We start from the raw sequence: 25,094 nt of genomic DNA on the forward strand, positions 1-25,094 counted from the left end.
TCCATCTTGCTTATGTTTTGACTTTCAGCCACGGCCTGGACAGAGAGACTCATACTTGAACCCAGGTTCCAAGGCGGGCAAGGTAGGTAGCTCGCTGGTGAGAAATTGCGTTTCATCTGTCCAGGACTGCCTGCCTGCCACGCGCACACACGATAAGAAATCACTCCGTGCATAACGGTACAGGTTGGTAGAGAAGCCACCACTGTTGACATGGAGGCAAAGTGTAAAATCTGGTGTTTGTGGCAGGGATCCTGCGATGTGTTTCGTTGGCGCGGATTTATATGTGTTGTGTACGTGATGCGCCCGGATTCCAGCAAGGGCTGCTGCTCGAGAAGGGGGGGGGAGCGACAAGTGAGGCAAGTTGTTCTCGAGGATCTCAACGGATCGGATAGCTAGTGCCCAATGAATGTGAGTTTTCTACACCTGTCTCGCTCTGTCTTCTTCTCTCTGGAAGTGGTGAGGTATACATGGATGGGTAAACTCTTTGAGCTCAAGAGGTTTTGCGGGCCCGAGCCTGATACTCCTTGAAACCAGACGGGACGGCAACAACCAAGGCAGCCAGAATTGCTGCACCCCCGGCGGCGAGTGGAACGAAGTGACTTGTCTTGCAGCCCTGGAGATAAGATTCCAATATGTCATTCGTTTGTTGATGGTTGAATGTTGTTCGAATGCCCGTCACACCGGTTTCTAGAACAATTCTTGGGTTCAAAGCTGGCAGGAGACGAGACAAGCTAGATATGAGGCTGTTGGTGAAGGCTGCTTCTGTGGATGCAATGAAGAGGGCTTGGCCGACTGTCTCGATGAACAATGTCAATGATGTGACTGCAGCAATATCTTCGGCGCCGACTTGCGTTTGGTTTGCGATCATGGGCACTTGTAGCGAGAGCCCTACCCCAGTAGCAACAATAATCTCATACCCAATCCACCTCGGAATGCCAGCATCAGCATCCAAAGAGTGCACCATTGCCAAACCCACTGTCGCGCTTATGGCTCCGACCACGAGGAAAGGGGTATAGTGTCGCCAGAAAGTGAGAATGCCATTTGCGACCATGGTAGCAACCGATACTCCCAAGATGAGCGGAATGAGGCGAATACCACTTTCAGATGCAGTTGTATTTCCCACCGACTGGAATTGGATAGGCAGGGCAAAGCTCAGAGGAAAGAACAGGCCAGCAAGGAAGAAGATGTAAACAAGATTGAGTACGATTGCGCGTTTCCGCAACAGATGTGCTTGGATCATGGCTTTGTCGCCTAAGCGCCATTCATTTGCAACGAACAGGATAGTGAGTAAGGCAGCCCCGACAAGGCAGGTTATGACACGCCAGTCGCGCCAGCTTGTCGATACTCCACCGCGCTGCAATGCTAGAACGAAGCATGACATCGCCGCTAGAAAAACCATCAATGTTGGTTAGTCCTCTGGACTTGAATCCTAGGCATCATTTGTTGCTTACCTGCCACGAGAGAAGCCCCAGGCAAATCCAAGGAGACAACCTTCTCCTTCAACGAATTCGGATTCGGTTGAGCGGCAGTTGGTACCTTCAGTGACAAGGTCATGAGAATTGCAGCACATGCTCCGATCGGTAGATTTACCCTGGGAGGGTGAGTTCTCAGAGTTACATATTTTCAAGGGACATACCAGAAGCACCATCTCCAAGTGAGATATGAATCAGTTAGCACTCCGCCGAGGAGGGGACCAACCACACTTGCGCAGCCGAATGTGACGCCGAGAACTCCCATGTATGCTGCACGATACTGTGGTTTGGCAGTGAGAGCGATGATGATAAAAGAGCCTGTCATGACACCACCTCCGCCGGCACCAGCCACGATCCTACCGATGATCAACATAGTACTGCTATTAGCAGTCGCACTGATGATGTTTCCCAGTTCAAAGACAGTTATGGCAGAGAGAAAGACCCGCTTCATTTGAAAGTGTTTATACTGTAAAGCAAGGATTAGCTGAAGCCTCCTAGTAAAGCTGGCCAACGAAATATGTTAGACTTACACCCTTGCCCCAGGATGACTGGAAAGCAGCATTCGTAATGGCATAGGCACTGCCGTACCAGCCCACATCTTGAACAGCACCAAATTGATCAGTGATTTTTGGTATCGCTGTTGAAATGATGGTCGAGTCCAGGGCGGAGAGGAATATGCTCAAGATAAGTGCGATGGTGATCAAGATGAATCGAAGCCCGGTAGGATATTCCTCTTCAGAAGAAGGAGTAGGAATCATTATTTCTACCTCTTCGCGAACCTCTGAAGCGTCGCGCATCTCCATCGTTTGACCAGCCATCATGTTCAGGTCGATCCAAGTAAGAATGAATGATGAAGAAGCACAACAAGGACCACAACTCCTTCTTGAAGACACAATGTGCCTTTTATCATACAGTTTGCATTACTTGAAGAACTGCCTTGGGTGCTAGCGATGGTAGTCATACGGCCTCTTGTTTGGTCATAATAATGGCTGGCCCAGATCGCGCCCTCCAACGCGACGCCCTGTGAGTGCAACTTCGTACTAACTACAGTATCATAAGGACAGGGGTTACGAGGTACAGTAACTGCTTACCTGGGTAACCAGTCAACGTAGTTAAGTACTACCCTAACCCTCGGGTTCCCATCACGAGGTGCATTTAGTATAGTTAACTCATCACGGGAGGTAGCACCAGGCCTCGGCATAACCCAGGGCACTACGCCCTGTGGAAAGCGCCACCAACATGCCCGGAAAGCCTGATGCTGACTTTTCATTCGCGTTTTGAGATGTACGTCGGTTGTGCTCTTCATCTCCTCGTTACCACGACAGGAGAAAGATAGCATTACGAGGTTTATCTCGCGACCCCATCTAGGCGTCTAAGGAAGTATTTTCGAGGTTGCTCCTTTTGGTCTCGGCCAACGCGAGCCCGGCTGTCCTAAAGGTCATCTGAATTCGTATATTCTGGGTGACTGGGTCAAATTTCAGTCAGAGCAACACGACCCTACTGTGAACATGAATGGTGTCTTACCATCGTCCTGAATCTCACTTGGCTATTTAAACGAGAAGTTACTCAAATCCAGAAATTTTTAGCCCAGCAGATGGATGAGGTTGGCCACTTTCATACGCCAAGGACCAAAAACCTTGCTCGCATTGCAGCGACAGAGGGATGTTGAAAGACAGTCCTGCGTCACGGGCCTTTATTCGGATTTCCATCTTTCTATTGAGGTCCGTAGCTCCATTGAGTACGACATACTGTGTCGCCAGAGTCGCTGGTTGGCGACCATTCGCATCGTCTACCACTCTGCATCTAGTAGATGCCTATGCTGCAATTGAAGTGAGCTTCTACCTACTCTGCCGTTTGAGGAAATGGTGGTTGAATCGTCCTGCTCCAAAACATAACTTGCCCTTTTCTTCTACCGAACGCAAGGCTTTGTTCCTCAGAACATGGGAATCGACACCAAATCCTCGGAACTATCTCAGCCTTTGGTTCAAAGGTGTCCCGATCGAGGACTTGGCCCGTGAGGATGTCAAGGCTTGGATTTCATGGAGGATGTGGAATGCAATCGAACGATGGCCTACGAATGAGGACGATTTAGAGGAGTACCTTGCACACCTGGAAGGAGTTCTCAAATGGAAATTCCCTGATGGCCGATCTGAACATACGTCGATGGCCGTGACGTTTGAGCCATTGCGCATTATCCATCGGCCATTGCTGTGGTATGTCGTAAGTCTAAAGCTCTTCCCAGAATTTGGCATCACAATACTGAAAATCCGTGGAAGTGTTTCATCGGTGGTGCAGACTTTGAGATGTGTGCCTTTATGCGATATTACGGCTTTGCCTTCTACAGCACCGGCTTCTCGAACCTGCTCAAATCTCTTCCCGTTCGGCCTTGGTCAATTTTGACGCGTCACCGTTCTCCGTCTTCACAAATCCCATACTGGTATCTACCTCATGATTCTGCTGAGCGCATTCCAATCCTGTTCATCCACGGTGTTGGCGTAGGTTTGCACTTCTATCTGAACTTCTTCAAGGATTTTCTCACCAAGGTAAGACCGCAAGGTGTGGGTATGATTGCTCTCGAGATTCTTCCGATCAGCTCCCGCATCACTGGACCTTTCCTTCGAGAAGCAGAAATGGCATGTGAGATTCGGAAGATCCTGAGCAAACACGGCTGGACCCGATGCGTAGTCGTTAGCCACAGCTATGGTTCAGTGGTGGCTGCGCATATGCTGCATGATCCAACAACAAAAAGCATGATCGGCCCAATGATCTTTGTGGATCCTGTTGCCTTTTCCTTCCACCCTCCTGAGGTAGCATGGAATTTTCTGAGGAGAAAACCAACTACCGCAAGCGAGATTCAACTACACTACTTCGCTTCCACAGACCCCGACGTGGCCTACACTTTGACCAGGCGCTTCATTTGGTCCGAGAATTCGCTTTGGCGTGAAGACGTCGAGAAACGGGCAGCTACCGAAGACGGGAGGAGTCGAAGCTGCACTGTCACTTTAGCTGGCAAAGACATCATCACTGAGACCAATACTCTAGGACGCTATCTCACTCGATCACAGACCGATCAACAACCATGGTACGAACAGGATGACGCACTCAAAGATGATTGGAAAAGATGCCAATGGACTGGAACCGAGAACTTAGAGGTGATGTGGTTCCCCGAATTGAATCATGCCGAGATATTTGATGACGCCAAAGACCGGCAAGCGCTATTGCAAGTCGTAGAAAGGTACTCAGTTGAATGAGCTTTCAAGGCTCAAGATATCAATTGAGTTGTGTTCATGAGCACTCTGAAATGCTATCCCCTTCCAAGAGAGCCCAAAAGTACAAAGTACATCTGGTGGCTTAGCTAACTAACTTCGACTTACTTTTGACAGTGGCTCGGCTTGGATTGGCCCTTAACTCAATCGTCGAGGCGACGGATCGAGTATTGCCGGCCACTGACAGATGTGCCGCACGATCGGAGGCGTCAGGATGTCCAGAGCCTAGAATGACTGGCTACGTTAGCACCAAACTCGGGATTAACGGGCCTTGCAAGCCGCTGGAAACCAGGGGTGGAGCTTCCAAACGGGTATCCCTCCACGTCGTTGATTTCTGACGTGGCGAAGTACGGAGTAGTGGTGCTCGACAATAGTGAGTTGTAATGTCTGGCTGCACCTAGACTGCAACTTATCTCAATTTTCCATAGTTGTAGGGTATCGGCAAATTCAACTCCAATGACATGCTGGATGATGCTAAGACATGCGAGCAGCATACCCCTCCACCGCTCGTCCTCAACTGCAACTCAAAACAGGTTGCTGTGCGCAGAATATCATCGTGTGAATGGATCGAATTCTTCCATTGATACGGGACAGTAGGCGAAATAGAGATAGTGGCCAACAAACGAAACGCCAGTAGCACTTGTACCACTTACCCTTTTGCTCAACATCAGCGGTCACCTCACCCTCCGAAGTCCCTGGCTGTGAATTTCTTCAGCGTTTCGTCTGAGATCTTCAAATTCATACATTCATTCCCAGGTGCGCCTCACTAACATAGGAGAGTTGCTAGACTGGGAGTATTTGTTCTTGGATTTAGGTCAAGGAGCCGCACGGAGAGGTGCTTCGAGTTCATCAAAACGACTGACAATTTGACGCCATGCCTTCATCTGCGTTGACGATACTGCCGCTGGCTTTAGTTGCTTTCGTGATATATCACGGCCTCAAGGCTTATAGCACCTATCGTAAACTCGCGCACTTCAAGGGTCCCCCACTGGCCGGCTGGACAAGCCTTTGGTTGGCAAAGCAAGCTATTACGGGCAATATGCCCACGGCTCAGAAGGAAGCTTTGCGGATTTATGGTTTGTCGCAGATTCAATCCTCATGTAAATACTTCCAACATTCTGACAAAATGTTGTCCCAGGCTCGCCAGCTCGTATCGCCCCAAATTTGCTTGTCACCGATGACCCGGAGCTTCTGAGGCATATGAGTGCGCCACGATCTAAGTTCACTCGTGGAGGTTGGTACGATGGTGTGCGACTGGATCCGAGGATGAATAATATCTTGTCTGAGCGCGATGAGAAAAAACACGCTGAGATGAGATCAAAAATGATAGGCGCAGTAAGTCTGTGCATTATGAACAACACGGCTGCGAACTTCGCATAACTAAATTCTCGTTCAAGTATTCGGGAAGAGAGGTCGAAACCCTGGAATCCGATATCGATGGGGTCCTCGTCAAAGTCCTCGACCTCGTTCGACGCGAATATAACGGAACTGTCCTAGATATGTCACGGATTGCCTCTTATTTCACCCTGGATGTTTTGAGCCTGATTGCATTTGGAGATTCATTTGGCTTTGTCGAGGCAAACGCGGACCTGTACGACTTTCACAAGATTGCGAACCAGTTCTTCGGTGTCCTCGAATTGATCGTCAATCATGAAAATCTACGGTCTTTCATCCAAAGCGGTTTTATCCAGAAATTAATAGCCCCAAAAGGGACGGACAAAGTTGGTCAAGGAGCCATCATCGGGATTGCCCAGAAAGCTGTCGCTGAAAGATATCGACCCGATGCCAAGGTGAAGCGAGATATGTTGGGACATTTCATTTCCAAAGGTATGACTCAGGAGCAGGCTGAAGTGGAATCACATTTACAGATCCTTGCTGGGTCGGATTCTACAGCGAGCGCATTGCGAATCACCATGATGCTGCTTGTAGCGAACCCTGTGGCATATCGGAAACTTGCCCATGAGATTGACAGTGCCATTGTGAATGGTAACGTCTCGTACCCAGTCATCAAGTACAGCGAGGCGCTGGAATTGGAATATCTCCAGGCTGTTATCTGGGAAGGCCTGAGGATGTATCCACCCCTTTTTGGTCTCCAGAGTAAACGATCGCCCCTTGAAGGTGAAACTATAAACGGAGTTTTCTATCCTCCTGGATTAGAAATCGCTATTTGCGATGAAGGTATCGGACGTCGGAAGGACATTTTTGGCCATGATGCCGATATCTTCCGACCTGAGTGGTGGCTTCATCCAGATCCGTCCATTCGGGCGAGATATCTCAGACACATTGAAGTAATCTTCGGCAGCGGGAGATTCGTTTGCCTCGGCAAAGATATTGCCATAATGGAACTCAACAAGGCCATCGTCGAGGTTTGTTTAATCTATTCGTTAAGTATGACCTTTTGCTAACATTGTCAAAGTTCTTGAGGAACTTCGACTGGTCAGTCGCAGACCCCATCAATGGAGCCAAGTCGATAGCACATGGAATCTGGGTGCAGGAAGACATGAACTTGGTGGCATGGCCTCGACAATAACAGCAATCTCTACATCTTGAGGCTTGGTTGAACAAGTGAGGACACATGATATCAGCGACGGCTGAACAGGTGATCTCACGACTTGCAACTGCACCTCACCCGAAAGAACCATAGAAATTTAGGTGTTCGTTTTCATTCCTCCATTCGCCTGCGAGTGCTGGTTGATTCTCATCTGGTGTCAAAGTGGAGTCCGGACTGAGTGAGAAAATATTCGGGAGGGAGTGGTCCGCAAAGATGAGCCCAGGATCACTCATTTGTGACAGGAAGTCTAATGGTTGATCTGAAGGCTCAAATGACATATCGATGTTATTGGATGAATCCGGAGAGCTACTCTGAGGGCGCTGGTGATTGTCTTGAATTTTATCAATAAGACGCGCGGTCTTCAAGACTGCAGACTGTGCAGTAGAAGATCCATACTTATGGACGTCGAAGAAATCCATCGCGAGCTTTACGTGCTTCATTGTATCTTCATAGTGAATCCCCTTCTCAGAAAGCATCGCATGTGCTGACTTGTTCTTCGCATACAAGAGCAGTGTTATCGTAGCATTCCATAGGTACCCGATAACATGAAAGAGGGCAGCTTGAATTATACCGCTACTTGTAACATGGACAGATTCAGTTGTTGTTTTGACGAATGATAACGCCAGCTGGACGCAAGTTGCCGCCACCGAGACCAATTCGTCTCGAACTTCTTTCCTCTTCTTCACCCTCAGTATGGTCAAATTGAGGAAGGCGCGATACAACAGGATCCGTATGTTTCCGTAACGAAGTCTGAGGATCAGACCGTATGGCTCTCGAGACCACAAATCTGAACGTACCCACATATCGTACCATGTCTCAAATCCTTGATCATGGGTTCGCAGGGCCTCGATTCGATGTTCTGGGGTGGCGTATTTGAAGGGAAGACCATAGACCTTCTCGTAAGCGTCCCATGTCAGGTGGGAAAATTGTCGCATGGCCTCAATGTACTGCAGGCTGGCAGGCGACGTTTCAAGAGTAAATGGCTGTACGTCCATTTCGTGTGGCTGGATAGCGCAGGGTCTTCCTGACCACGTTGCCAACTCAGTCTCATAGATGAAAAGACTCCACCACAACGTCTTGACAGCTGAAAGTTCCTCATTCTTCTCCTGAATGGTTTTTCGATGCAGCCCGATAGCATAACCAACACGGGTCGCGGCACCTAAAATAGCGTACGATTCGTGAAATCGCTGTTGATTGTAGAGCCATACAAAGCCTAAGAACATGCTAACGGCTGCAGAAATGTCGCCACCACGAAAGGGAACGTCGGCAAATGTTGATCTTGCCATCAGAAAACACATCTCGCCATCTGTGCGTTGGAGAGCTTGATATCTGGTAGTAGAATCTGGGTCGACCAAACTGGATTGATGGCCCAATGCAAGGACCATGTACATAATTCCAACCCAGATGTGTCCTTCAGTGGAAAGACCCAACCAGAAGTCATCATAACGCCGCATGAAAGACCGTCTTTCCACAACAGGGTAAATGTTATGTGAGGTCCGGAAGTAAGTCTTTACGTACCAATCGGCAGTTTGCTTCAATGGCAGAAACCAATCTGTCATGTCTGCGAAGCGCAATTCGTCCGCCTCAGCCGACCATAGGTGGTTATCGGCTGACACTAATGCGTCTTCCGGGTTTTGTGATGGTTCTGCTTCTTCGGACGCCTCTACGTCGTTTATGATGGCATTTAGAGACGATCCCCCGTAGAACTCTGGATTTTTAGATATGGTCAAACGGTTGACACCTCGAAGTACTTGATCCATATCGTCTTCTTCAGGTAGCGTTGCACTCTGTTCCTCTACATCTTGTGGACTAGCGCCTTCGAAAGTCTGGATCACATGTGCAGAGGTCCGGTTCAGTCCAAGCCCTTCATAGAGCCGAAGGCGCTCTTCAAGCTTAGCTATTCTCCTGCGTGACTGCCATCAGTCTACCAAAATGAATGCCTGCCCGGGGAAATATTCACCTGACTGCCCGGGCAAGTGTCAATCGTTCTGGTGGTCGAACATAGCCTTCATAACCACATTTTAGACCATTTTCTAAGCAGGTCTGGCAGGCAGGACTTGCCCCATCGCACTTGACAGTCTCAGCTCAGCTAGAGATGCCTGACTATGGGTATAATACCTCTTACCTTTCGCCGAAGTTTACGACAATTAGTACATGCTTGTTCAGTTTTCCTTTTTGGGGCAATCTTGGGCTTTTGGATAGGCCCTAGATTTCCCACAGCACCTCGTGTCAGGTCTGGAGCTATAGGCCGAAGAGGTTCCATGTTGTTGCTTTCAGTATTGAAGAGTAGATGAGTTATCCTCACTGGCACGAGGAATTAGGGCATGCTGCGTACCGGAGGCGAGGAGCTTGGAAATGAATTCGGGCCACAAGGGCTCAGAGAGAAAAGAGGTCAGGTTCTACAATTGTATGCAGGAGCCAACCAACCTTCGATAGCCAAATGATCTGAAGAATTTATGGTGGTCACTGGTCATAGCTATGAAGTCCCTAGGTACCATGCCAACCACATGGCACTCTTAAGGAAATCACACCCGAATTACTAAGCACTAGCCCCGAGTCAGTCACTCGTTTGCATTTGCAATTTGAACGACGCGTTTCTGTTGGCGATCAGGGCCTCAACATTTAGTCCCTTCGTGGACAATCTAGTTCTCAAGCATCGCTCTCTTTCAATAGTAACCTGTTTCCGCCCTACCACAGCACCAACGCTAAAGAGTATGGACATGAAAAGTCCGTGACATCTCGAATCATCTACGCGCGAAGGCGATCAGACTCTACATCTTCGTGTCGGGACATCGCTCGCGGTTGGAGCTGAGCTCCCTAAAGGATTGTACCAATTCATGTGTAACATGATATCCTTGCATGTAAGCGCAGTTCGCCGTTCACCATGGAATCATATGCCTCAGTTGATAGGCCGCTCTTACGCAGCAATGGAGGTCTTATGCCCTTCTAGATGGCGCACCATTTCCGATTTTTCACCCAGAGTCTGTGTGAAAGTCTCGTCCTTTACAAAGAGGGTATCGATGTCTTCCAACGATCGGCCCTTGGTTTCAGGGTACAAGAACCATACTGCACTCGGTCAGAAGGCCAGACGAAGCTAGCCAGGAGTTCGCTCACCTATTGGAAATTGGAATGCAATGAAAATAATGAACACCTAGAGGATTTAGCGCTAAACCGATCACTGCAGAAGTTGACTCACAATGTACAGCCTCCAACCAATGTCAGCCAGGCCAATCGGACCAGTCTTGACTATAATGAAAGTGAAAGCCCACTTTCAGAGAAGCAGTTTTAGTAGTTGTTCGATCATGACCATCATCAGTGTGATTCTTGGCGACTTACGTTTGTGAAGGCATTCATTGCCGAGCCAACATGCCTGTATCGAACTGGACAGAGTTCGGCGCCAATCAACCATGGTCTGGGAGGGTCGTTAGCACCGGATTCTTTATCTTCCAGAATGCTGGTGACTCACACAGGGAGCCATGACCATCCGAACGAAACACATATCAAGCAAGTGCAACCAAATGCCACCCAGAGCTGGGTGTCCCCTCCGGATTTAACCATGGCACAATACACACATGTTGCGATCAACATTGGAAGTGAACCGGAGAGAAGAAGCTTCTTCCTCCCAAACTTCTCGACCGCAGCGATGCCCACAAGGGATCCTAGCCAGAAACACAAGGATGCAACCCCTCCTAGTATCAAGCTGGTGTTCGCAGCAATTCCGAGATTCAAGAAGATACTCGATGAGTAGTATATGACCATCTGATGTATGCGCCATCAGTCATGGACATACGGATGATAACGACGACCCCCGACGACCAACACGGCACCGAAGTGGGCGTCGTTGCGCATCGAAGAGACATTGGGAATACTTACATTCACTCCAGGGAGCTGTTGAATGGCTTGTATGAGGCAGACGAGACCGATGCGAAGAGGAATCTTCTGGCCAGATTTGTCATAAAAGATTGTTTTGATGTTGTACTCCCCGAAATGGTCTTCTAATGCAATAGCTGCTAGGATTTCGGCGCGTTCCGCTTGAACAATTTCATGTTCCAGTGGGAGTGCTTTCAAGGCGCTCATGACAATGTCGGCTTCCTCGTTGCGCCCTTTGGAGTACAGGAAACGCGGGCTTTCTGGCAATGATGGGATAACGCACATAGTGATAAGTGCGAAGACAATTTGAAATGCTACAACCGTTAACTTCACCAGAACACATGCTCTTGTAAGGAGAAATTGTACCGATAGGGAAGCGCCAAACAATCTGTCCGGAAAGATGAAAGAAGCCATAGCTGGAAGGATCTATCAGCACACTTCTTGCACACGTCAAATTTTATGGCTGACTTACTTCATCCAGTAGGCAATAACTATGCCGAAAGCCGCTATGGATAATTGGGTCGCGACCAGTTTGCCTCGACTACGTGCACGCGACACCTCTGAGATATAAGCAGGAACCGTCCCGGTATTCACTTTAGTCGATGTTCTCAGTATGGATATCGTACGTTTTCGTCCCATACCAGAATAAACTCACTGCCATTTCCTATTCCCTAAACAAACAAGTCAGCGGCTGTTCACACAGATATGGAAAAACATACGGATACAACTCGGCCTGCAATCAGCTGCGCTACACTGTAAGATGCAGTTTGAAGGATGGCACCTTCTCTGGTTTAGCAATATGTCATCGAGTGAGCAACTTGCATGCCTACCAACAACCATGATCCCCATTCCATAAAAGATCGTCCGTTTACGCCCGAGGGTACCGCCCCAGACAGCTGCTACCAAGCACCCGACCATGCATCCAATGTCATAAATGGACACAACCGTGGAGATGGTTTCGGCATCGCTTGCCTTGGCACCATTGTTAGCAGCTTGTGATGTCGGATGAAGTATACACTCACTTCGATGTTAACAGCCTGCAAAAAATACGGTGTTGCGATTATGGATCCCATGATACCTTGATCATAGCCTTGGGAACAGGTTTCAGTATCTCTCCCCATTGCTCCATCGGGCGGTCTTACCAAATAACAGGAACGCACTCGCAGATGTTAAGCTGATTGCCCATGAGAGTGCAGTCCCCTCAAGCCCTAGGAAAGGTTTGCGTTGTCCCATTGTAACCTATATTTGAAAGACCAAAGACTCAGCTATCAATCAGCAAAGCAATGCGAACGGAGCATGCTTTACGTTGGACTACCGAGCTGAATGCTGAGTATTATAGTACTTAGAGCCATGCAGACTGTCGGATACGAGCCTACAAAGCCCCTCAGAACCCCTGCGAGTGTCCTTGCTTAGGCACTGGCTCCAGACGATCCAATTGAACATCATTCTGCCTTCGCTTACCCTCCAGGTATTCCAATTGGTTTAAAGCCAATGTCAAATCTTGGCACCCCGGACTAGTCTGAAGTGAGCGATATAGCTGTAACTCATAGCCCAACCCGATCGTCTGGAACCGATTTTTGATCACCAAAACGGATATAGAGCAAAACATCATTGCAATGTGCATGATCCGAGGCCTTGAACCCCACGGAGGACTTTGTGGGGTTGGCGGAGACTCAGCGTTCCATCAGCCTTTCTCACTCCTGTGGTATGCTCGACCAGTTGGAATCTTGGGAGAGGCCGTAAGTAGTACTGGCTAGAGCATCTTAGTATACTTATTATGTCCTTCATACCGCTCATCTCGAAGCAAACTCTCTGCCTCCAGTCCAAAAAGCCTTCATATGGTTTACCACTTGTGTTTGTTGACTTGGCATAAACAACTTTATTCCGACATCTATTACTCGCCAATGGCACCATCACCGAACCAGTCGGAAGAGATTACAGCTCTTCGAGCTCAGCTTAGTCTTCTACAACGTCAAATCTCAGAGATCCAAGATATCCAAGCAGTCCAATGGCTTCTTAACCATTATACGGCTCTCCATGACGATGCGTGTTTCGACCTATCCAAGCGACAAGAATGGGAGAACCTGTTTGCAGAAGACGGCGTCGCAGTGTATCCTTTCGGTCAGCACAAAGGTCGTGCTGGAAAGGGTAGCTGGGCCTTTTCTTCAGTCCAGTATTTCGAAAGGTGTCAATTGCTGAGTAGTAATTTCGACATTACTTTCAGCCCCGACAAAAGTAAGGCGTATGTACGCACCAACTGTATCGCACAATGGGTAAAGAAGAAAGAGATTCATCATGATCATTTCGACGAAGGTACGTTCTAGTGACTACGTTCATCTCCTCTCAATCTGGTTGTATGTTGATGAAGACTTCAGGAGGCTTCTACAACTGGGTCCTCAGAAAGGAATCAAATGGCAGATGGCAGATTGAATACGTGCGACTCACAATTCAATGGACATCTGGGGAGGACCCAACTGGAGTCGGGCCTTCTGCGCATGGAGCAGCACGTCTTTGAGTAGAGGTTTACCGAGCTGAGGTCTGACTTGTTCTATCCCATAAGTGTTTAATGTTTGGCCTAAAGCACTAGTTATCAAGACATCAGGTCAGGGAGTCTATTAAATTACACAGTAAATTCTGCTGCCACTGCTCGCGAAATCATCCAAATCAACCACAGGCTACCTGTTCTCGAAGGCGTTGTGTGAATCTTGGCAAATATTCATAAAGCGATGGTCTCAAAGTCAGGCTGTTTGCAATGAAGCTCACGTTGCACCTCTAGCCAGCTGCCAGCAGACATTGAGGACAGATGAGATCCCGAAAATGTGTGAGAAGGTCCGTGGTGGCGGGACGTCCAAGAGATACATGGGATAGAACACGAACACCTTGGCTATCACATGAAATCCCAAAAGATTTACTAGTAACTGGTTGTTTGGCGCCAATGCCTGCGTCAAAGCAGCAGCGACTGCAAAGCTCGGGAATGTTTCCATCAAATTGCTGTGGGCTGAAAACAATCGCAGTGGCAAACCTCTCATCTGACCAAGATACTGTCGAGGAGTGCTGCTGTCGAGACCTTCCTGTCGAGCCATAGCCTGGCCTGCGGCTGAGCAGGCACCGCTTGCGCCGAAAGTCCAGAACAAGTAGAGAGCTGCGAGTGCTGGTACGGCGCGGTCGGATGTAGTGTTCCCAGTGATCGTACGCACAATTGCATTGGTGAGTTTTTCGAGCATTCCGCCAGGCTGCGCCAGCCAGGAGGTGAGAGGGATCCCAGCCACGTATAGCCCGCTTGCGGCGGCGACCAAAGCCCCGGAAGTATTCTGGCTAGAGGAAGTTCAACACAAGCGATCATACTAGGTCAAGCTGATGGATCGAGATTGTGGACTTACATCCCATCGCTAGCGGCCGCCTGTGATTTCACCTCCTTTGACATGGTAGTATAGTGCTTCCGGTACGGCCTTGAAATACTGAGAGTAGATATTTCTATGTTGCAGTACCAATGTTTGTCATTTCGCAATTAAGCGTTCTTGACGACGTCGTTGACAGATACCTATACTTATACTTCTTAGGCGTGACCCCTCAAAGCCAGCCTTTCAGCCGACCGAGGCTATGTGACGTCAAGATATCCACAGCCATTCTTCATTGATGCTTAGTTGAACCTAATTATATGCTGCGGTGAGCTATGTCGGAGTGTCGGCTCTCGAACACGATGCAGACTTCTCCTAGGATGAGGATTTTTGGAATTCAGGACTTGAATCAGGAAGGAGTATTTCTTTGGGGCAAAATATGGTGATTACCTACCACGCCAGAAATGTAAGGTGGGGGCGTGCGGGTTGATTACTGCCCCTTCTAGTTAGTTGACCTTTTGATCTTGACGTGTAGCAACCTCAGATGAGTCTATGCAGTCGGCCTCTTCATCGACTAAGATAACTGTGATGTGATGTTGGAAGGTGAACACCACGTTTGTGATGCTGCTCTGGTTCACATCCACCAGTCGATGATTCGTGTGTAATCAGGGTATGATTCATGGACGCCATATTTAGCAAGTACCAACGATGGAAAGCTCGAATCATTAGCACGATGTTCATTGTGGTCTCTTCAGTGTACACCCCAGATCATCACTCTGCGTATTTGGGTTTTCGTTGGTCTCCAAACGTGATTTCATGATCCGGCAAAGAGGACTTAACACGATCTCACTGAAGTCACGTGAATTTTGTCTCTTGTCTTGGCGAATTTGCAACAAGGCTGCCACTAGCGGCCCCGGTGCAAGAGCCCGCCCCGGTCTTCACTTCCCGCACTTGGAAGTCGCATTTCCTCAGTCTCACAGCACTATGCGTTATACTGCGACCATCAACATGACGCAGTATTACCGATAGATCCATGCAATGTCCAGCGGTGTCAAACGATCCCTGTTCAGCAAACCCGCTTGGGCGGCTACTGCGCCCGGCACTTCGACCAAGCCTGCCAGCGGTGACTCGATCTTCGGGCGAAACGCAGTCTACGAGGATTTACTCGTAGCCGAGCAGAGGAAGCGAGAGAAGAAGCAGGCGAAAGCAAAAGAGCGCGCTGAGAAGGCCAAAGATATTGAAAGCAGGGACACAAAGAGGAGGCGGATCTCATTAGATGCCGAGGATGAAAATACTGTTACCCTCGATGACTCGGACGTGCAAAGCAATGCATCGAGTCCCGTCGGCAGAGAACGAGAGTCGCCACTAGTGGAGGAGGAACGCCCAGTCACCCGAAGTACATCCAAGTCGAGCAAGAACCTGCACATGGGTCTAGATGATAAAACGAAGATATCTCCCTCTCTATGGCGTATTGTATCCCCGAGGCGCACACCAGTGAATCTTGATGACGATGAACCGGCAGACGACGACTTGATTATGCTAACACCCCCTAACCCGAAATCAGGACCCTCGGCTTCAACTAAGACCAAAGCCCAGTTGGACGATGACGAATCGGATGAGGATGACGAATTCTTACAAGAACTCAAACGAAAGGCACGAGAGAAGGCACGGCGGCAGAAACTTGGTCCAGCAGACTCCAGCCCAGATAGAACATTAGCCCCTGTCGTCAAAACAGCAGGAGCAGCAGCACTACCAGCCGCGTCCGCTGCGAGATTGTCTCCCACAATAGGACTACCGCCCTCGCTCAAGCAAAGGCGATCCGAACAGGACATCAAGTCTAGCGCCGCACAGAATGACAAAGAAAGGGTAAAGATCGATGACCCAGAAGTCCGAATCATGATCATATCCTCGATACCAGACGCGCAGGCACTGATCGTGAAACGCAAAGTCTCACAGCCGCTCAAGCAAGTGCGAGAGTTCTGGTGCACCAGGAACAAACTCGACCCGAAGGTGACGGCCAAAGTCTTCTTCACATGGAGAGGGACGAGGCTATTCGACTCGACGACCATGCGCGGGCCGATCCAGAAGTTGAAGAATGATCAAGCAGCAAAGCAGCGGGATATCTTCGAGAACGGGGACATGGATGACGATGACGATGATGACGGCGACGCGAATTCAGAGGTAGAAGACCCGAGTCATGGACACATTGAACTAGAAGCAATGACACCAGAGATATTTGACGAACGACAGCGCGAAAAGGAGCGCAAGGCCCAAATGTCTGATGACGAGGATGACGATTACGACGAAAGGGAGCAAGAAGCGGCGGCACGGGAAGAAGAGGAGAAGCTGAAGGGTTCGATCATTATCCGCCTCGTCAGCCAATCCTTTGAGCCGATGAATTTGCGTGTCCGGCCGCATACATCGGTTGGAAAAATGATTCAAGGGTTCGCGGCGACCAGGCAACCAGATGAAGGGAAAAGCGTATGGTTGGTTTTTGACGGTGAAAGATTGGAACCCGAAAAAACGGTCGAGGAGATTGGACTCGAGGATCAGGACGAGATTGAAGTTAATGTCCGTTGACGGACACCTTTTACCTCCATCGAAGATATCAGATCCGGGGAGTTGTTGAAGAAATATCTGTTCACGCTCGAACGAATCATGAGGCATGATCTGAAATAATACACTGTTTTGAAAGTTTTCATTGATTCATGATTTGGACCTTGATTGTCTCTCCCAAGGTGTATTCTTTGGGTGCATATGAATCAGTATGACCACACCTCACGAGGTTTGTTTATCATCAAGGCAGAAATCTTCTTTGCAGCATTCAAGTTTCATCCCGTCGAATTGGTTCTTGGTCGGTCCCTAAAGCGCCTGCCTTCCAGTCCGACGACAATCAAGGATGCCATTTCAGTATTCCATTGAATCTTTTGTAGTTCGCCAATGCCATAAAAAAGACCACGTTTAATGAGCACCGGTTCTTCTCGCCTCGGCGATGACTCGCTGCAGTTCGTCAACCTTCCTCTTTGCGCGGCCGAAGGTACCAAGCTGGGGAAGACTATGTTAGTAATTCTGTCCAACAATAAATGTGCATCAAGCACAGCAATGAACAGTCTTCTTCGTCCTTCACAATCAGTTGAAACATCGAAGTCTGCCGTTGATTCTGTGACCCTTCTCTTTATGCCAATACCATACAGAAACCAAAGGTGTGAGGGGTAGAACATACTCGCTTCTTTGCCAGCTTTCTTGCGCGCTTATCCTTGGAGTTTCTCAACAATTCGATGACACGACGCTCATAGGGGGCAAGACCGGCGACCTCCTTGACAATTTCTCGGACGAAAGCGGTGCGCTTGCTGAGGTGACCCTTGGTACGGCTAATGCGAGGCTTTGGTGTGATAACTGTGACTTTCTATTCGAGTGAAGGTAGATTAGCATGTTATCCTCGAACGCAGTACCGGTATAGAGATAAGTAGCGGAAGGTCCATGAGACGATGATAGGTTTGTGATCATGAGATTGTCCAGTCGACCAAATCATCTCGTGGTAATTTCGATCGAATGAAGGGTGAGTCGGTGGTGCATGGGAGACTCACATGGCCTTTGTTCAAGCCGACAGTGAGACCTGTCTTCTCAGCAACTTCCTTCGCCATCTTGGATGATATTGGCGACGGAGACTGAGGGTGTGCAAGATGTCGTCGTTGGTTGTGGGAAATCAATCTTCAATTGATGTTCACCGGGAGGTGCAACTGCAAAAGTTCGGCAGCGCCAAGGAAAATGTGGAAAGTGCGAATGTGGCAGCCCAAAAGGGAAAAGCGCCAGCCATCCCTTGGCGAACGCTTGAGCTCACTCACGAGTAGTACTCCTCCGTATTCGATGCGTGATTCCATTCAAGTCTCAAGATTTTGGAACTGGAACCTACCTAAACTTACCTGGGTACTCGTAGGAGAAATGAGATACATGTTGAATGATACTTTTTGATAGCTCCAGTACTATCTGGAGTTCCATAAGCGGACAATACTACGAAAGCACGATATTTTATCACTAGTAACTTTTCTGGTGCAGCTATTTTCGTAGACTCAAAGCTTCAAGGCGTGATGAACGAGCCTTTTATAGCCATCAAGTGCCTCCTCCAAATCCCCAACCGTCAATCCTTCATCTCTGCCGTGTGCGACGAGGATGCTTCCAGGACCATACAAATACCTCTTGACCTCAGGTGCCAACTCCAGATTTGGTATATCAGTTCCGTAGTTGACAGTAATCGTCTCAAAGCCCTCGACATCAGCATCCAAGCTAATGGGGCCATACCCCAGGGAGAACTTCAAGTCCAGTAGGTCCTCTGGATCAGTAGCCCGAATCGCCTTGCGGACAATCTGCTCAATCTCTTCTTTCTCACCAGCCGCAATTCTGAAAGTCACGTCCGCGGTTGCAAATTCCGGGACGACATTCCCAGCCACACCGCCACGGATGTATCCTACGTTGATAGTGCTCTTTCCGAATTTCTCGCTGCGTGGAAGACCACCCTCTGACACGGGGAGATCGCCCAGTCCGTCTAGAGTCAACAAGGTAGGTAGAATCATGCTGGTTGCACTCCGCCCAAGCCAGGGATATCCGGAGTGCGCTGCCTTGCCATATGCATTGACTCTGAGCCCAAAGACACCCTTGTGTCCCGTAGCCAGTTTTCCCTCAGTTGGTTCGCCAAAGAGAACAGCCTTGTAATTCGTGTTCGTCTTCTGAAAGAGCTCCGAATCGGAGAAATGTTTCATTCCATCCCCACTGTTCTCCTCGCCCACAACAAGCAGAAGCGCCACATTAGAAGGATGAACTTTTGTAGATGGGTCGGCGAGCAAGTCCAAGATTGTCTGGATCTGGACCGCGACGCAAGCTTTATCGTCTACCGTTCCACGGCCAGATACCAGAATATCCTTCCTCGACGCCAACAAGATGTCATTATCCGCCTTTCCGGGTAGTGACAGGGAGTAAGGGATGTGTGGAGGCACAGTGTCGATGTGCGAGGTCAGTAGCACCTTTGGAGACGGATGCGATGTTTCACTTTCGCTACCACCATACTTTAAAGGATCCGGGTACGCGTAGATATTCCATCGTGCCCGGGTAGTATCGGTATCCGTTGTGGTGTCTTGCAGTGGCACACTTTGTGTCTGCACTGTGAAGTTATGAGCCTCCAAGAACGAGATGATGAGCTTTGCGACGGGCAGTTCGTGGTTCGAGACAGATTCAATCTCACAAATAGCCCTGTGCAACGAAAGCAACGGCGATGATGAGATCACTTCTGACAACTTGTCGTGGCTGGCAAGACCCGCATATGGAGCGCGAATGGGCTCCTGGATATCGCTTAGAACATACGTATATGCCTGGCCTGCTAGCAAGAGCAATGCCGGTGTAGCTTTTAGCATCAACATGGTTTCACAATTATATCGGCTTAGAGAAATTGTGGAAGCGAAGAATGCTTGCTGCACAAAACACCCGTAGAAATGTTTTTTAAGTTAGAGATCGGCCAGTACTGAGGGGATTCGTCATTCGAGGTCTAAAACGTATCATCCGCATTGCACGATAGCTAAATCGCTAGCTAGTAATTAGCGATCTACACAGCATATCTCAATCCTTGTGTAGTCGAGAAGGTCGGTACGGAGTACGCCGCTTCCAATTGTAGATACATTATGTTTCGCTTACGATTTTAAGGCTCAGAGTACGATGTGGCAAGATATTCGACTCATCAGCCAGGAACTAGATCGGCCGCGTCACCTGATAGGTATACTTCGCTAATGTCATGCCCTAGCCTTGCCCTTCTGCGTACCATTCGTAGCCTTCGGCTTTTCTCTTTTACGCTCCCATACCATGAGATAACCTTCCCTTGTAAAGAGTGTCTCGGCTTCAGCGCGTTCGACCCAAAGATCTTGGATCTCCAGCCACTCTGGCACATTGGATTTCTGAGAAACTGCCGCGGCTTTATCTCGAAGCTGGACTTTCCAGGCGAATTTCTGCCCGTCGCCTCCCACAGCTTTGTTTGCTGCATCTGCGGCATTCGAATCTTCGCCACCACCAGTAGAGACAGATGTTGTGTCCAAAATGATATTTGCGACCATTTCGTAGTGAATGGGCTCGCCTGGCGGATGGAGGGCTGGGTTTGGCTCCACATATGGCGACATGTCCAGTCCTCGAGGCGACGGGAATGTTACAATGGTCGGGTTTCGTTCGGAGACGAATTTGTTGACTGAGAATCGCTTGATGTGGAAGAAAAGGTATGGAGGCAAAGGATGCAAAAGTCGGTGTCGAATTCGATGGGCTTGTTTCTCAGACGCACTGATGCCATTGTACTTTTGCAGTAATGAGGTCAAGGGTACTTGAGGAATTATATTTTTCGATTCCACGGCGTCACGGAATAGGGGAACTGGGGGTAGGTCGAGTGTGAGTATTAAATATGGCGACACATTGGTTGTGATGTTTGAAGACTCCTCAAATCTCAGACGATCACCAGTGGTGTCTGATTTTGCGGTAATTGCCTGCGATTCCACTCTCAGCTTCCCTTGAAAAGTCCTCTGAATGATGGATGAAAGAGGCTTCGTCTTCGATCCCCCCAAAGCAAGATGCAAGTTGTTCAGAAACCATGAGAGAAATTCCACAGGGTCCGACTGGTGGGTTAATGTGAACCTCTTAGATGATCGCAGCGCGATCTCCTGCAGTAGCTCATGCGGTGAGACATGAGATCGGAAGGCTCTTGAATTCCACAGCTTGCGTATCAATGTGCTCGTTCTGACAGGTAATTGTGGCGTTGTCAGCGGAAATCTGTGAAGGAGAAAGAAATTCCGTAGAGGCGCGATATGTGCAAGGGTTTGTACCACAACATTAAGGTAATCGTTGGCCTTGATATTGTTCATGCCCATGAAGCCTGGACGGTATCTCTTATTCCCTAGATCTGTGCATTCCTTGACTTCTTTGTCCAGCTTCTTCACATCATCTTCGGTGAATCTTGGATCGGCCACATATTTGATATCGTCCAAGCTCTTGTTGTGTACCTCATAGCCTTCCGGCAGCACATAAACCTTTTGTGTTTCCAAGCTGATATAGACGTGGTGATCAACTTCGAGTGCATGAAAGTATGCAATGGACTTTGGGCCTCGTCCTTGAAAGTACTTTCCACACACTAAACATGCATAGACATTGATGTTTGAGAGTGTAACGGAACACAGCTTTTCGAAATCGAAATCGAGGAGGGAACGGTTGACTGTGTCTAGGTACAAGTCGTTGTAGCCTTCGGTGGGCGCGCTTTGCCTGAGAGGAGCTATTGGTGGCGCATCGTCATCGTCATCTGCCGAATTTTGGTCATGGTCATCTCGCATCGGCGCATTCGCACCATCAGCACCGTTCAATCTCGTCCTCTGCGGCCTAGGCTCATCGTCAGATGTGCCAATGGCAGTGATCGTGCTTTCCTCTGGGACGTCTTCAATGCGCACCTTCTTGCTGGGAGGAGGCGGAGAGAAGCCCTCAACGTGACTCTCCAGAGGCTCTTCAGACTTTCTTTTCGCCATTGTGGACAAGTCGAGTCCGCTGCAATTACGAGGTCACGCGGTTCGTTTGTGCAGGCGAAGTTGAGCAAACTACACAAACATTTTGTTGCGTGGGTGCGGGGACAGCCTTGCATGGCTGACTCAGCAATCTCGCAAGGCTGTGCTTTTTCCACCGCCCACTGGATTATCTATTGATCCCATCACATGCAACAGACTCAAATACAGACTAATGGGTACAGCTTCAATCCCAGTCCCTGCGAAATCTCTATTTATGCCACTTGAACCAATGAAATTTGCGCTAGAATTTACCCCACCCATACCACTCTCGCCCAAGGTGCAAGGTCAAGTAAGAACTGCTAGTCCATGTGAGCAGACTGACCATGCCTTGAATCCCGAGACTCAGAAACCAATTGCCCCAGAAGTTTCGAGATCTCAAAATACCAAGTTCTTCTACGCTTGTTCGTGGTGATAAAGGCCAGATGTGAGCGAGTGGTGGACTGCGTCCTGCTAATGCCTCATCATTGAACCTAAGGATCAGAAAGGTCCTTGTTAGTGATCTCAAGAACAGTATCTCAAGCGGTAACATCAAGATTGGGGTGACAATTGAGGCAATATCACGAGCGAGCGCATCTGCAGGATGGTTTGATAGGGTCGTCACACGATAGTGGGTGTCATCACCATCTGCTGTCACTTGTGGCATGGCTTGATGTCGATTGAGCTCCTCTCGTAATGGGCGGCTATCCTCTCCGAGGTCGGTAGGTCGACGGACTGGTCGTGGTGTAACTTGAGGCAAGCTAGCAGATCGTGAGAAACCAAATTCTGGGGTCAAAGGACGTAGTTCAGGGGTTGTTTGGGTGCCTGAGGGTCTCTCTCCAAGAAGAGCTTCAAGAGGCATGATGGGCGCGAAAGCCAATGTCGCAGGTGCATCCAATGGTTCAGTATTCTCTACTAGAGACAACCCAGTCAAAACTGCCAGTCCACTGTTGGCTCTTTCTTGCTCTTCGGCGCTGATTGTATGATCCGGGATCTGAATGGACTCAGTAGCGTCATCATTATGGACATTTGTTGAGGGGTGATCTGGTAGTGGATCTACCAGTTGATCGTCTGAGAAAAGGTCCTGCGGATCAGGAGTTGACGTGGACGCGCTGCTGTCGTCAAAGCGCCTGACTGCTTCGTCTACCCAATCGCCACCAAGCATACCATCAGCCACCAAACCATAGTAGCTGAAAGCGGATCTCACGGCTTGAATGCGTAGCGTCCGGCGTGGGCGACGCTGCTCTGGAAGCAGCCCGCGCTCTTCCTCAAGCAATGCTTCATAGTACTCGGAACTTCGATTGATCAATTCCTCTTCCAGAGCTGGAGGTAGATCCACAAGCATCGTAGTTTCTCGACTCTGCAGTATTCCCTCCCACACTTGGAAGACCCGCGCGAATAGGTCTCTGAAGAAATTAACAAATTTATGCGGTCCGTGATCTTGGTACGCATAATTCTCCTCCCCGGCAACCGGTCTCGCGAAGCGTTGATCAAAGAGAACAGCAGTGTATCCAATGGTCTGCAACGAGACCCGATCCGGACGATCAGGCTTGAGAATAGCTTTTCGTACAAGTGCATGGGTCGATAGATAAACATGTCGCCCACATATCTCTCGAATATATGCTAAGACAAAGGGATGCAGCAGGAAATTTCTAGCAGCACGCAAAAAAGATGGCCATGAGAGTAAGGTATCATTGTCAAAGGGTCTCAGGGGCGGGCCAATGTCGAACGACACCAAATCCGAGACAGATGGGATAGTGTTTTGAGGAAGCAGGTAGAGTGACTGCAGGATAGAGGTAGCATAGATTGGATACTCCAAAGCGAACCATGTTAACTTCAAGCTGAGAAATGTTAGAATGCAATCGCATGGTACATAGATGACCTACAATTGCTTGAGCAGAATCCCAGAAACCCCCTGGAATCGAAATACAGGGTGGAAAATCCGAACTGGATTGGGGCGTCGCTCTAGTATATCATCCCTTAGATCTTTGCTGAGACCTGCCAGAGCGGCCATGGAGTATCCTGGCAGTAGAAATGCTCCTGTTCCGGCAATACTCCATTCGGATTGCATTATGGTGAACACCGTGAGACCAAGATAAGACTTATAAATCTAAATTGATCAGTGAAGAAGCACAGCGAGAGTATCTCATGCTCACAAGTAGTCTCTTACGAAATGCTTTGATCCACCTCAGGGCCAAGCTTTGAAACAAGTCATGGATCTCATTGTAATTATGACCAGCGAGATCTTCGTCCACGACGCAATTCTGCTGTTTGTGATTACGCAGGGATTGCCATTTACTTCGGGTCATTTTGGCTTTGCGAACGACAACTCCAACAGTCTCCAGAGCATCATTCTGCGCTCGAACAAGCCGAGTTTTGGAGTACAATGCCCCGAGATTGTATGGGTGGCCAGTTGAGTCAAATTGCTGAACATAGTTGCGAGCAGTGTCATGTTGTACGTTTGGCCCCACGATGAACTGATCATGATCATCTTTGAGTGGGGGATCAAAAGGCGATCGACCCTAGAAGCACTTGGTCAGACAGTTGATGAGTGAGCAAGGTAGTTCATCCGAAAGATGTCAACATAGACCATAGAGCAGAAGGGAGAAACTCATGTCCCTAGTGAGTTTAGACAGCGAAAAAGGTTTGCGGGCCTACCAGAGCTAATCTTATCAGGTAGGATTGTCTACCCATTTCATAAGATTTATTTTGATGATACTAGATTGAACCATTAGTATGGGTGAAGATGAACTCGCCATTCATCAATCGAAGTCGCTAATGTCGCGTAACATTGGCGAACAATAAGGCACCATAAAGGAGGTGCGAACAGCATAAGTCGCGCAATGTTGTATGACTATGAGAGAATCGCTGATTGCTGATGTACAGTATTGAGGTATCTTGACGGGTGTATCCGGGGACGGATTGCGAGCTACCACTGGATAGAGACTCGAGAGTTTATGTCGAGTTTGGTGGCAGCGGTTAACAGTGGTACTTCATGATATCGGAGGTCGTTGTCTATGCCAAGGCTGTGACGCGGGAGGCGGCAG

At 48.9% G+C, this 25,094-nt stretch overlaps 12 protein-coding genes across 12 annotated transcripts; 4 read left to right on the top strand and 8 right to left on the bottom strand.

The window, feature by feature from the left end:
• Positions 1-490: 490 nt before the first annotated feature.
• LTR84_007666 (uncharacterized protein) lies at positions 491-2,290 on the bottom strand (the record flags this gene model as incomplete). The annotated part of the gene is made up of 4 exons (XM_064851218.1): positions 491-1,386; positions 1,452-1,591; positions 1,637-1,938; positions 2,003-2,290. 4 exons carry the CDS (start codon positions 2,288-2,290, stop codon positions 491-493), a joined length of 1,626 nt encoding a protein of 541 aa, XP_064710221.1.
• An 844-nt stretch (positions 2,291-3,134) lies between these two features.
• LTR84_007667 (uncharacterized protein) lies at positions 3,135-4,723 on the top strand (the record flags this gene model as incomplete). The annotated part of the gene is made up of 2 exons (XM_064851219.1): positions 3,135-3,692; positions 3,749-4,723. The coding sequence occupies 2 exons, from the start codon at positions 3,135-3,137 to the stop codon at positions 4,721-4,723; spliced, it is 1,533 nt and encodes a 510-aa protein (XP_064710222.1).
• Positions 4,724-5,612: 889 nt separating this feature from the next.
• Positions 5,613-7,268, top strand: LTR84_007668 (uncharacterized protein; the record flags this gene model as incomplete). The annotated part of the gene is made up of 4 exons (XM_064851220.1): positions 5,613-5,814; positions 5,877-6,073; positions 6,136-7,104; positions 7,155-7,268. 4 exons carry the CDS (start codon positions 5,613-5,615, stop codon positions 7,266-7,268), a joined length of 1,482 nt encoding a protein of 493 aa, XP_064710223.1.
• A 95-nt stretch (positions 7,269-7,363) lies between these two features.
• On the bottom strand, positions 7,364-9,552 carry LTR84_007669 (uncharacterized protein; the record flags this gene model as incomplete). The annotated part of the gene is made up of 3 exons (XM_064851221.1): positions 7,364-9,194; positions 9,250-9,359; positions 9,415-9,552. The coding sequence occupies 3 exons, from the start codon at positions 9,550-9,552 to the stop codon at positions 7,364-7,366; spliced, it is 2,079 nt and encodes a 692-aa protein (XP_064710224.1).
• Positions 9,553-10,206: 654 nt separating this feature from the next.
• On the bottom strand, positions 10,207-12,392 carry LTR84_007670 (uncharacterized protein; the record flags this gene model as incomplete). The annotated part of the gene is made up of 12 exons (XM_064851222.1): positions 10,207-10,355; positions 10,404-10,440; positions 10,486-10,557; positions 10,626-10,701; positions 11,080-11,486; positions 11,545-11,575; positions 11,632-11,752; positions 11,815-11,830; positions 11,879-11,940; positions 11,990-12,131; positions 12,182-12,249; positions 12,302-12,392. 12 exons carry the CDS (start codon positions 12,390-12,392, stop codon positions 10,207-10,209), a joined length of 1,272 nt encoding a protein of 423 aa, XP_064710225.1.
• A 671-nt stretch (positions 12,393-13,063) lies between these two features.
• Positions 13,064-13,483, top strand: LTR84_007671 (uncharacterized protein; the record flags this gene model as incomplete). The annotated part of the gene is made up of 1 exon (XM_064851223.1): positions 13,064-13,483. The coding sequence occupies one exon, from the start codon at positions 13,064-13,066 to the stop codon at positions 13,481-13,483; it is 420 nt and encodes a 139-aa protein (XP_064710226.1).
• A 435-nt stretch (positions 13,484-13,918) lies between these two features.
• On the bottom strand, positions 13,919-14,583 carry LTR84_007672 (uncharacterized protein; the record flags this gene model as incomplete). Its single annotated transcript, XM_064851224.1, has 2 exons — positions 13,919-14,474; positions 14,540-14,583. The coding sequence occupies 2 exons, from the start codon at positions 14,581-14,583 to the stop codon at positions 13,919-13,921; spliced, it is 600 nt and encodes a 199-aa protein (XP_064710227.1).
• Positions 14,584-15,535: 952 nt separating this feature from the next.
• Positions 15,536-17,077, top strand: LTR84_007673 (uncharacterized protein; the record flags this gene model as incomplete). The annotated part of the gene is made up of 1 exon (XM_064851225.1): positions 15,536-17,077. The coding sequence occupies one exon, from the start codon at positions 15,536-15,538 to the stop codon at positions 17,075-17,077; it is 1,542 nt and encodes a 513-aa protein (XP_064710228.1).
• Positions 17,078-17,458: 381 nt separating this feature from the next.
• Positions 17,459-18,141, bottom strand: RPL36 (60S ribosomal protein L36; the record flags this gene model as incomplete). The annotated part of the gene is made up of 3 exons (XM_064851226.1): positions 17,459-17,542; positions 17,721-17,903; positions 18,085-18,141. 3 exons carry the CDS (start codon positions 18,139-18,141, stop codon positions 17,459-17,461), a joined length of 324 nt encoding a protein of 107 aa, XP_064710229.1.
• A 426-nt stretch (positions 18,142-18,567) lies between these two features.
• Positions 18,568-19,908, bottom strand: LTR84_007675 (uncharacterized protein; the record flags this gene model as incomplete). Its single annotated transcript, XM_064851227.1, has 1 exon — positions 18,568-19,908. The coding sequence occupies one exon, from the start codon at positions 19,906-19,908 to the stop codon at positions 18,568-18,570; it is 1,341 nt and encodes a 446-aa protein (XP_064710230.1).
• Positions 19,909-20,274: 366 nt separating this feature from the next.
• LTR84_007676 (uncharacterized protein) lies at positions 20,275-22,035 on the bottom strand (the record flags this gene model as incomplete). The annotated part of the gene is made up of 1 exon (XM_064851228.1): positions 20,275-22,035. The coding sequence occupies one exon, from the start codon at positions 22,033-22,035 to the stop codon at positions 20,275-20,277; it is 1,761 nt and encodes a 586-aa protein (XP_064710231.1).
• A 277-nt stretch (positions 22,036-22,312) lies between these two features.
• On the bottom strand, positions 22,313-24,741 carry LTR84_007677 (uncharacterized protein; the record flags this gene model as incomplete). Its single annotated transcript, XM_064851229.1, has 4 exons — positions 22,313-23,888; positions 23,934-24,157; positions 24,204-24,569; positions 24,706-24,741. The coding sequence occupies 4 exons, from the start codon at positions 24,739-24,741 to the stop codon at positions 22,313-22,315; spliced, it is 2,202 nt and encodes a 733-aa protein (XP_064710232.1).
• Between the last annotated feature and the right edge of the window lie 353 nt (positions 24,742-25,094).

The sequence above is a fragment of the Exophiala bonariae genome (genome assembly GCF_035927105.1).
Source record: "Exophiala bonariae strain CCFEE 5792 chromosome Unknown scaffold_3, whole genome shotgun sequence".
NCBI lineage: Eukaryota > Fungi > Ascomycota > Eurotiomycetes > Chaetothyriales > Herpotrichiellaceae > Exophiala > Exophiala bonariae.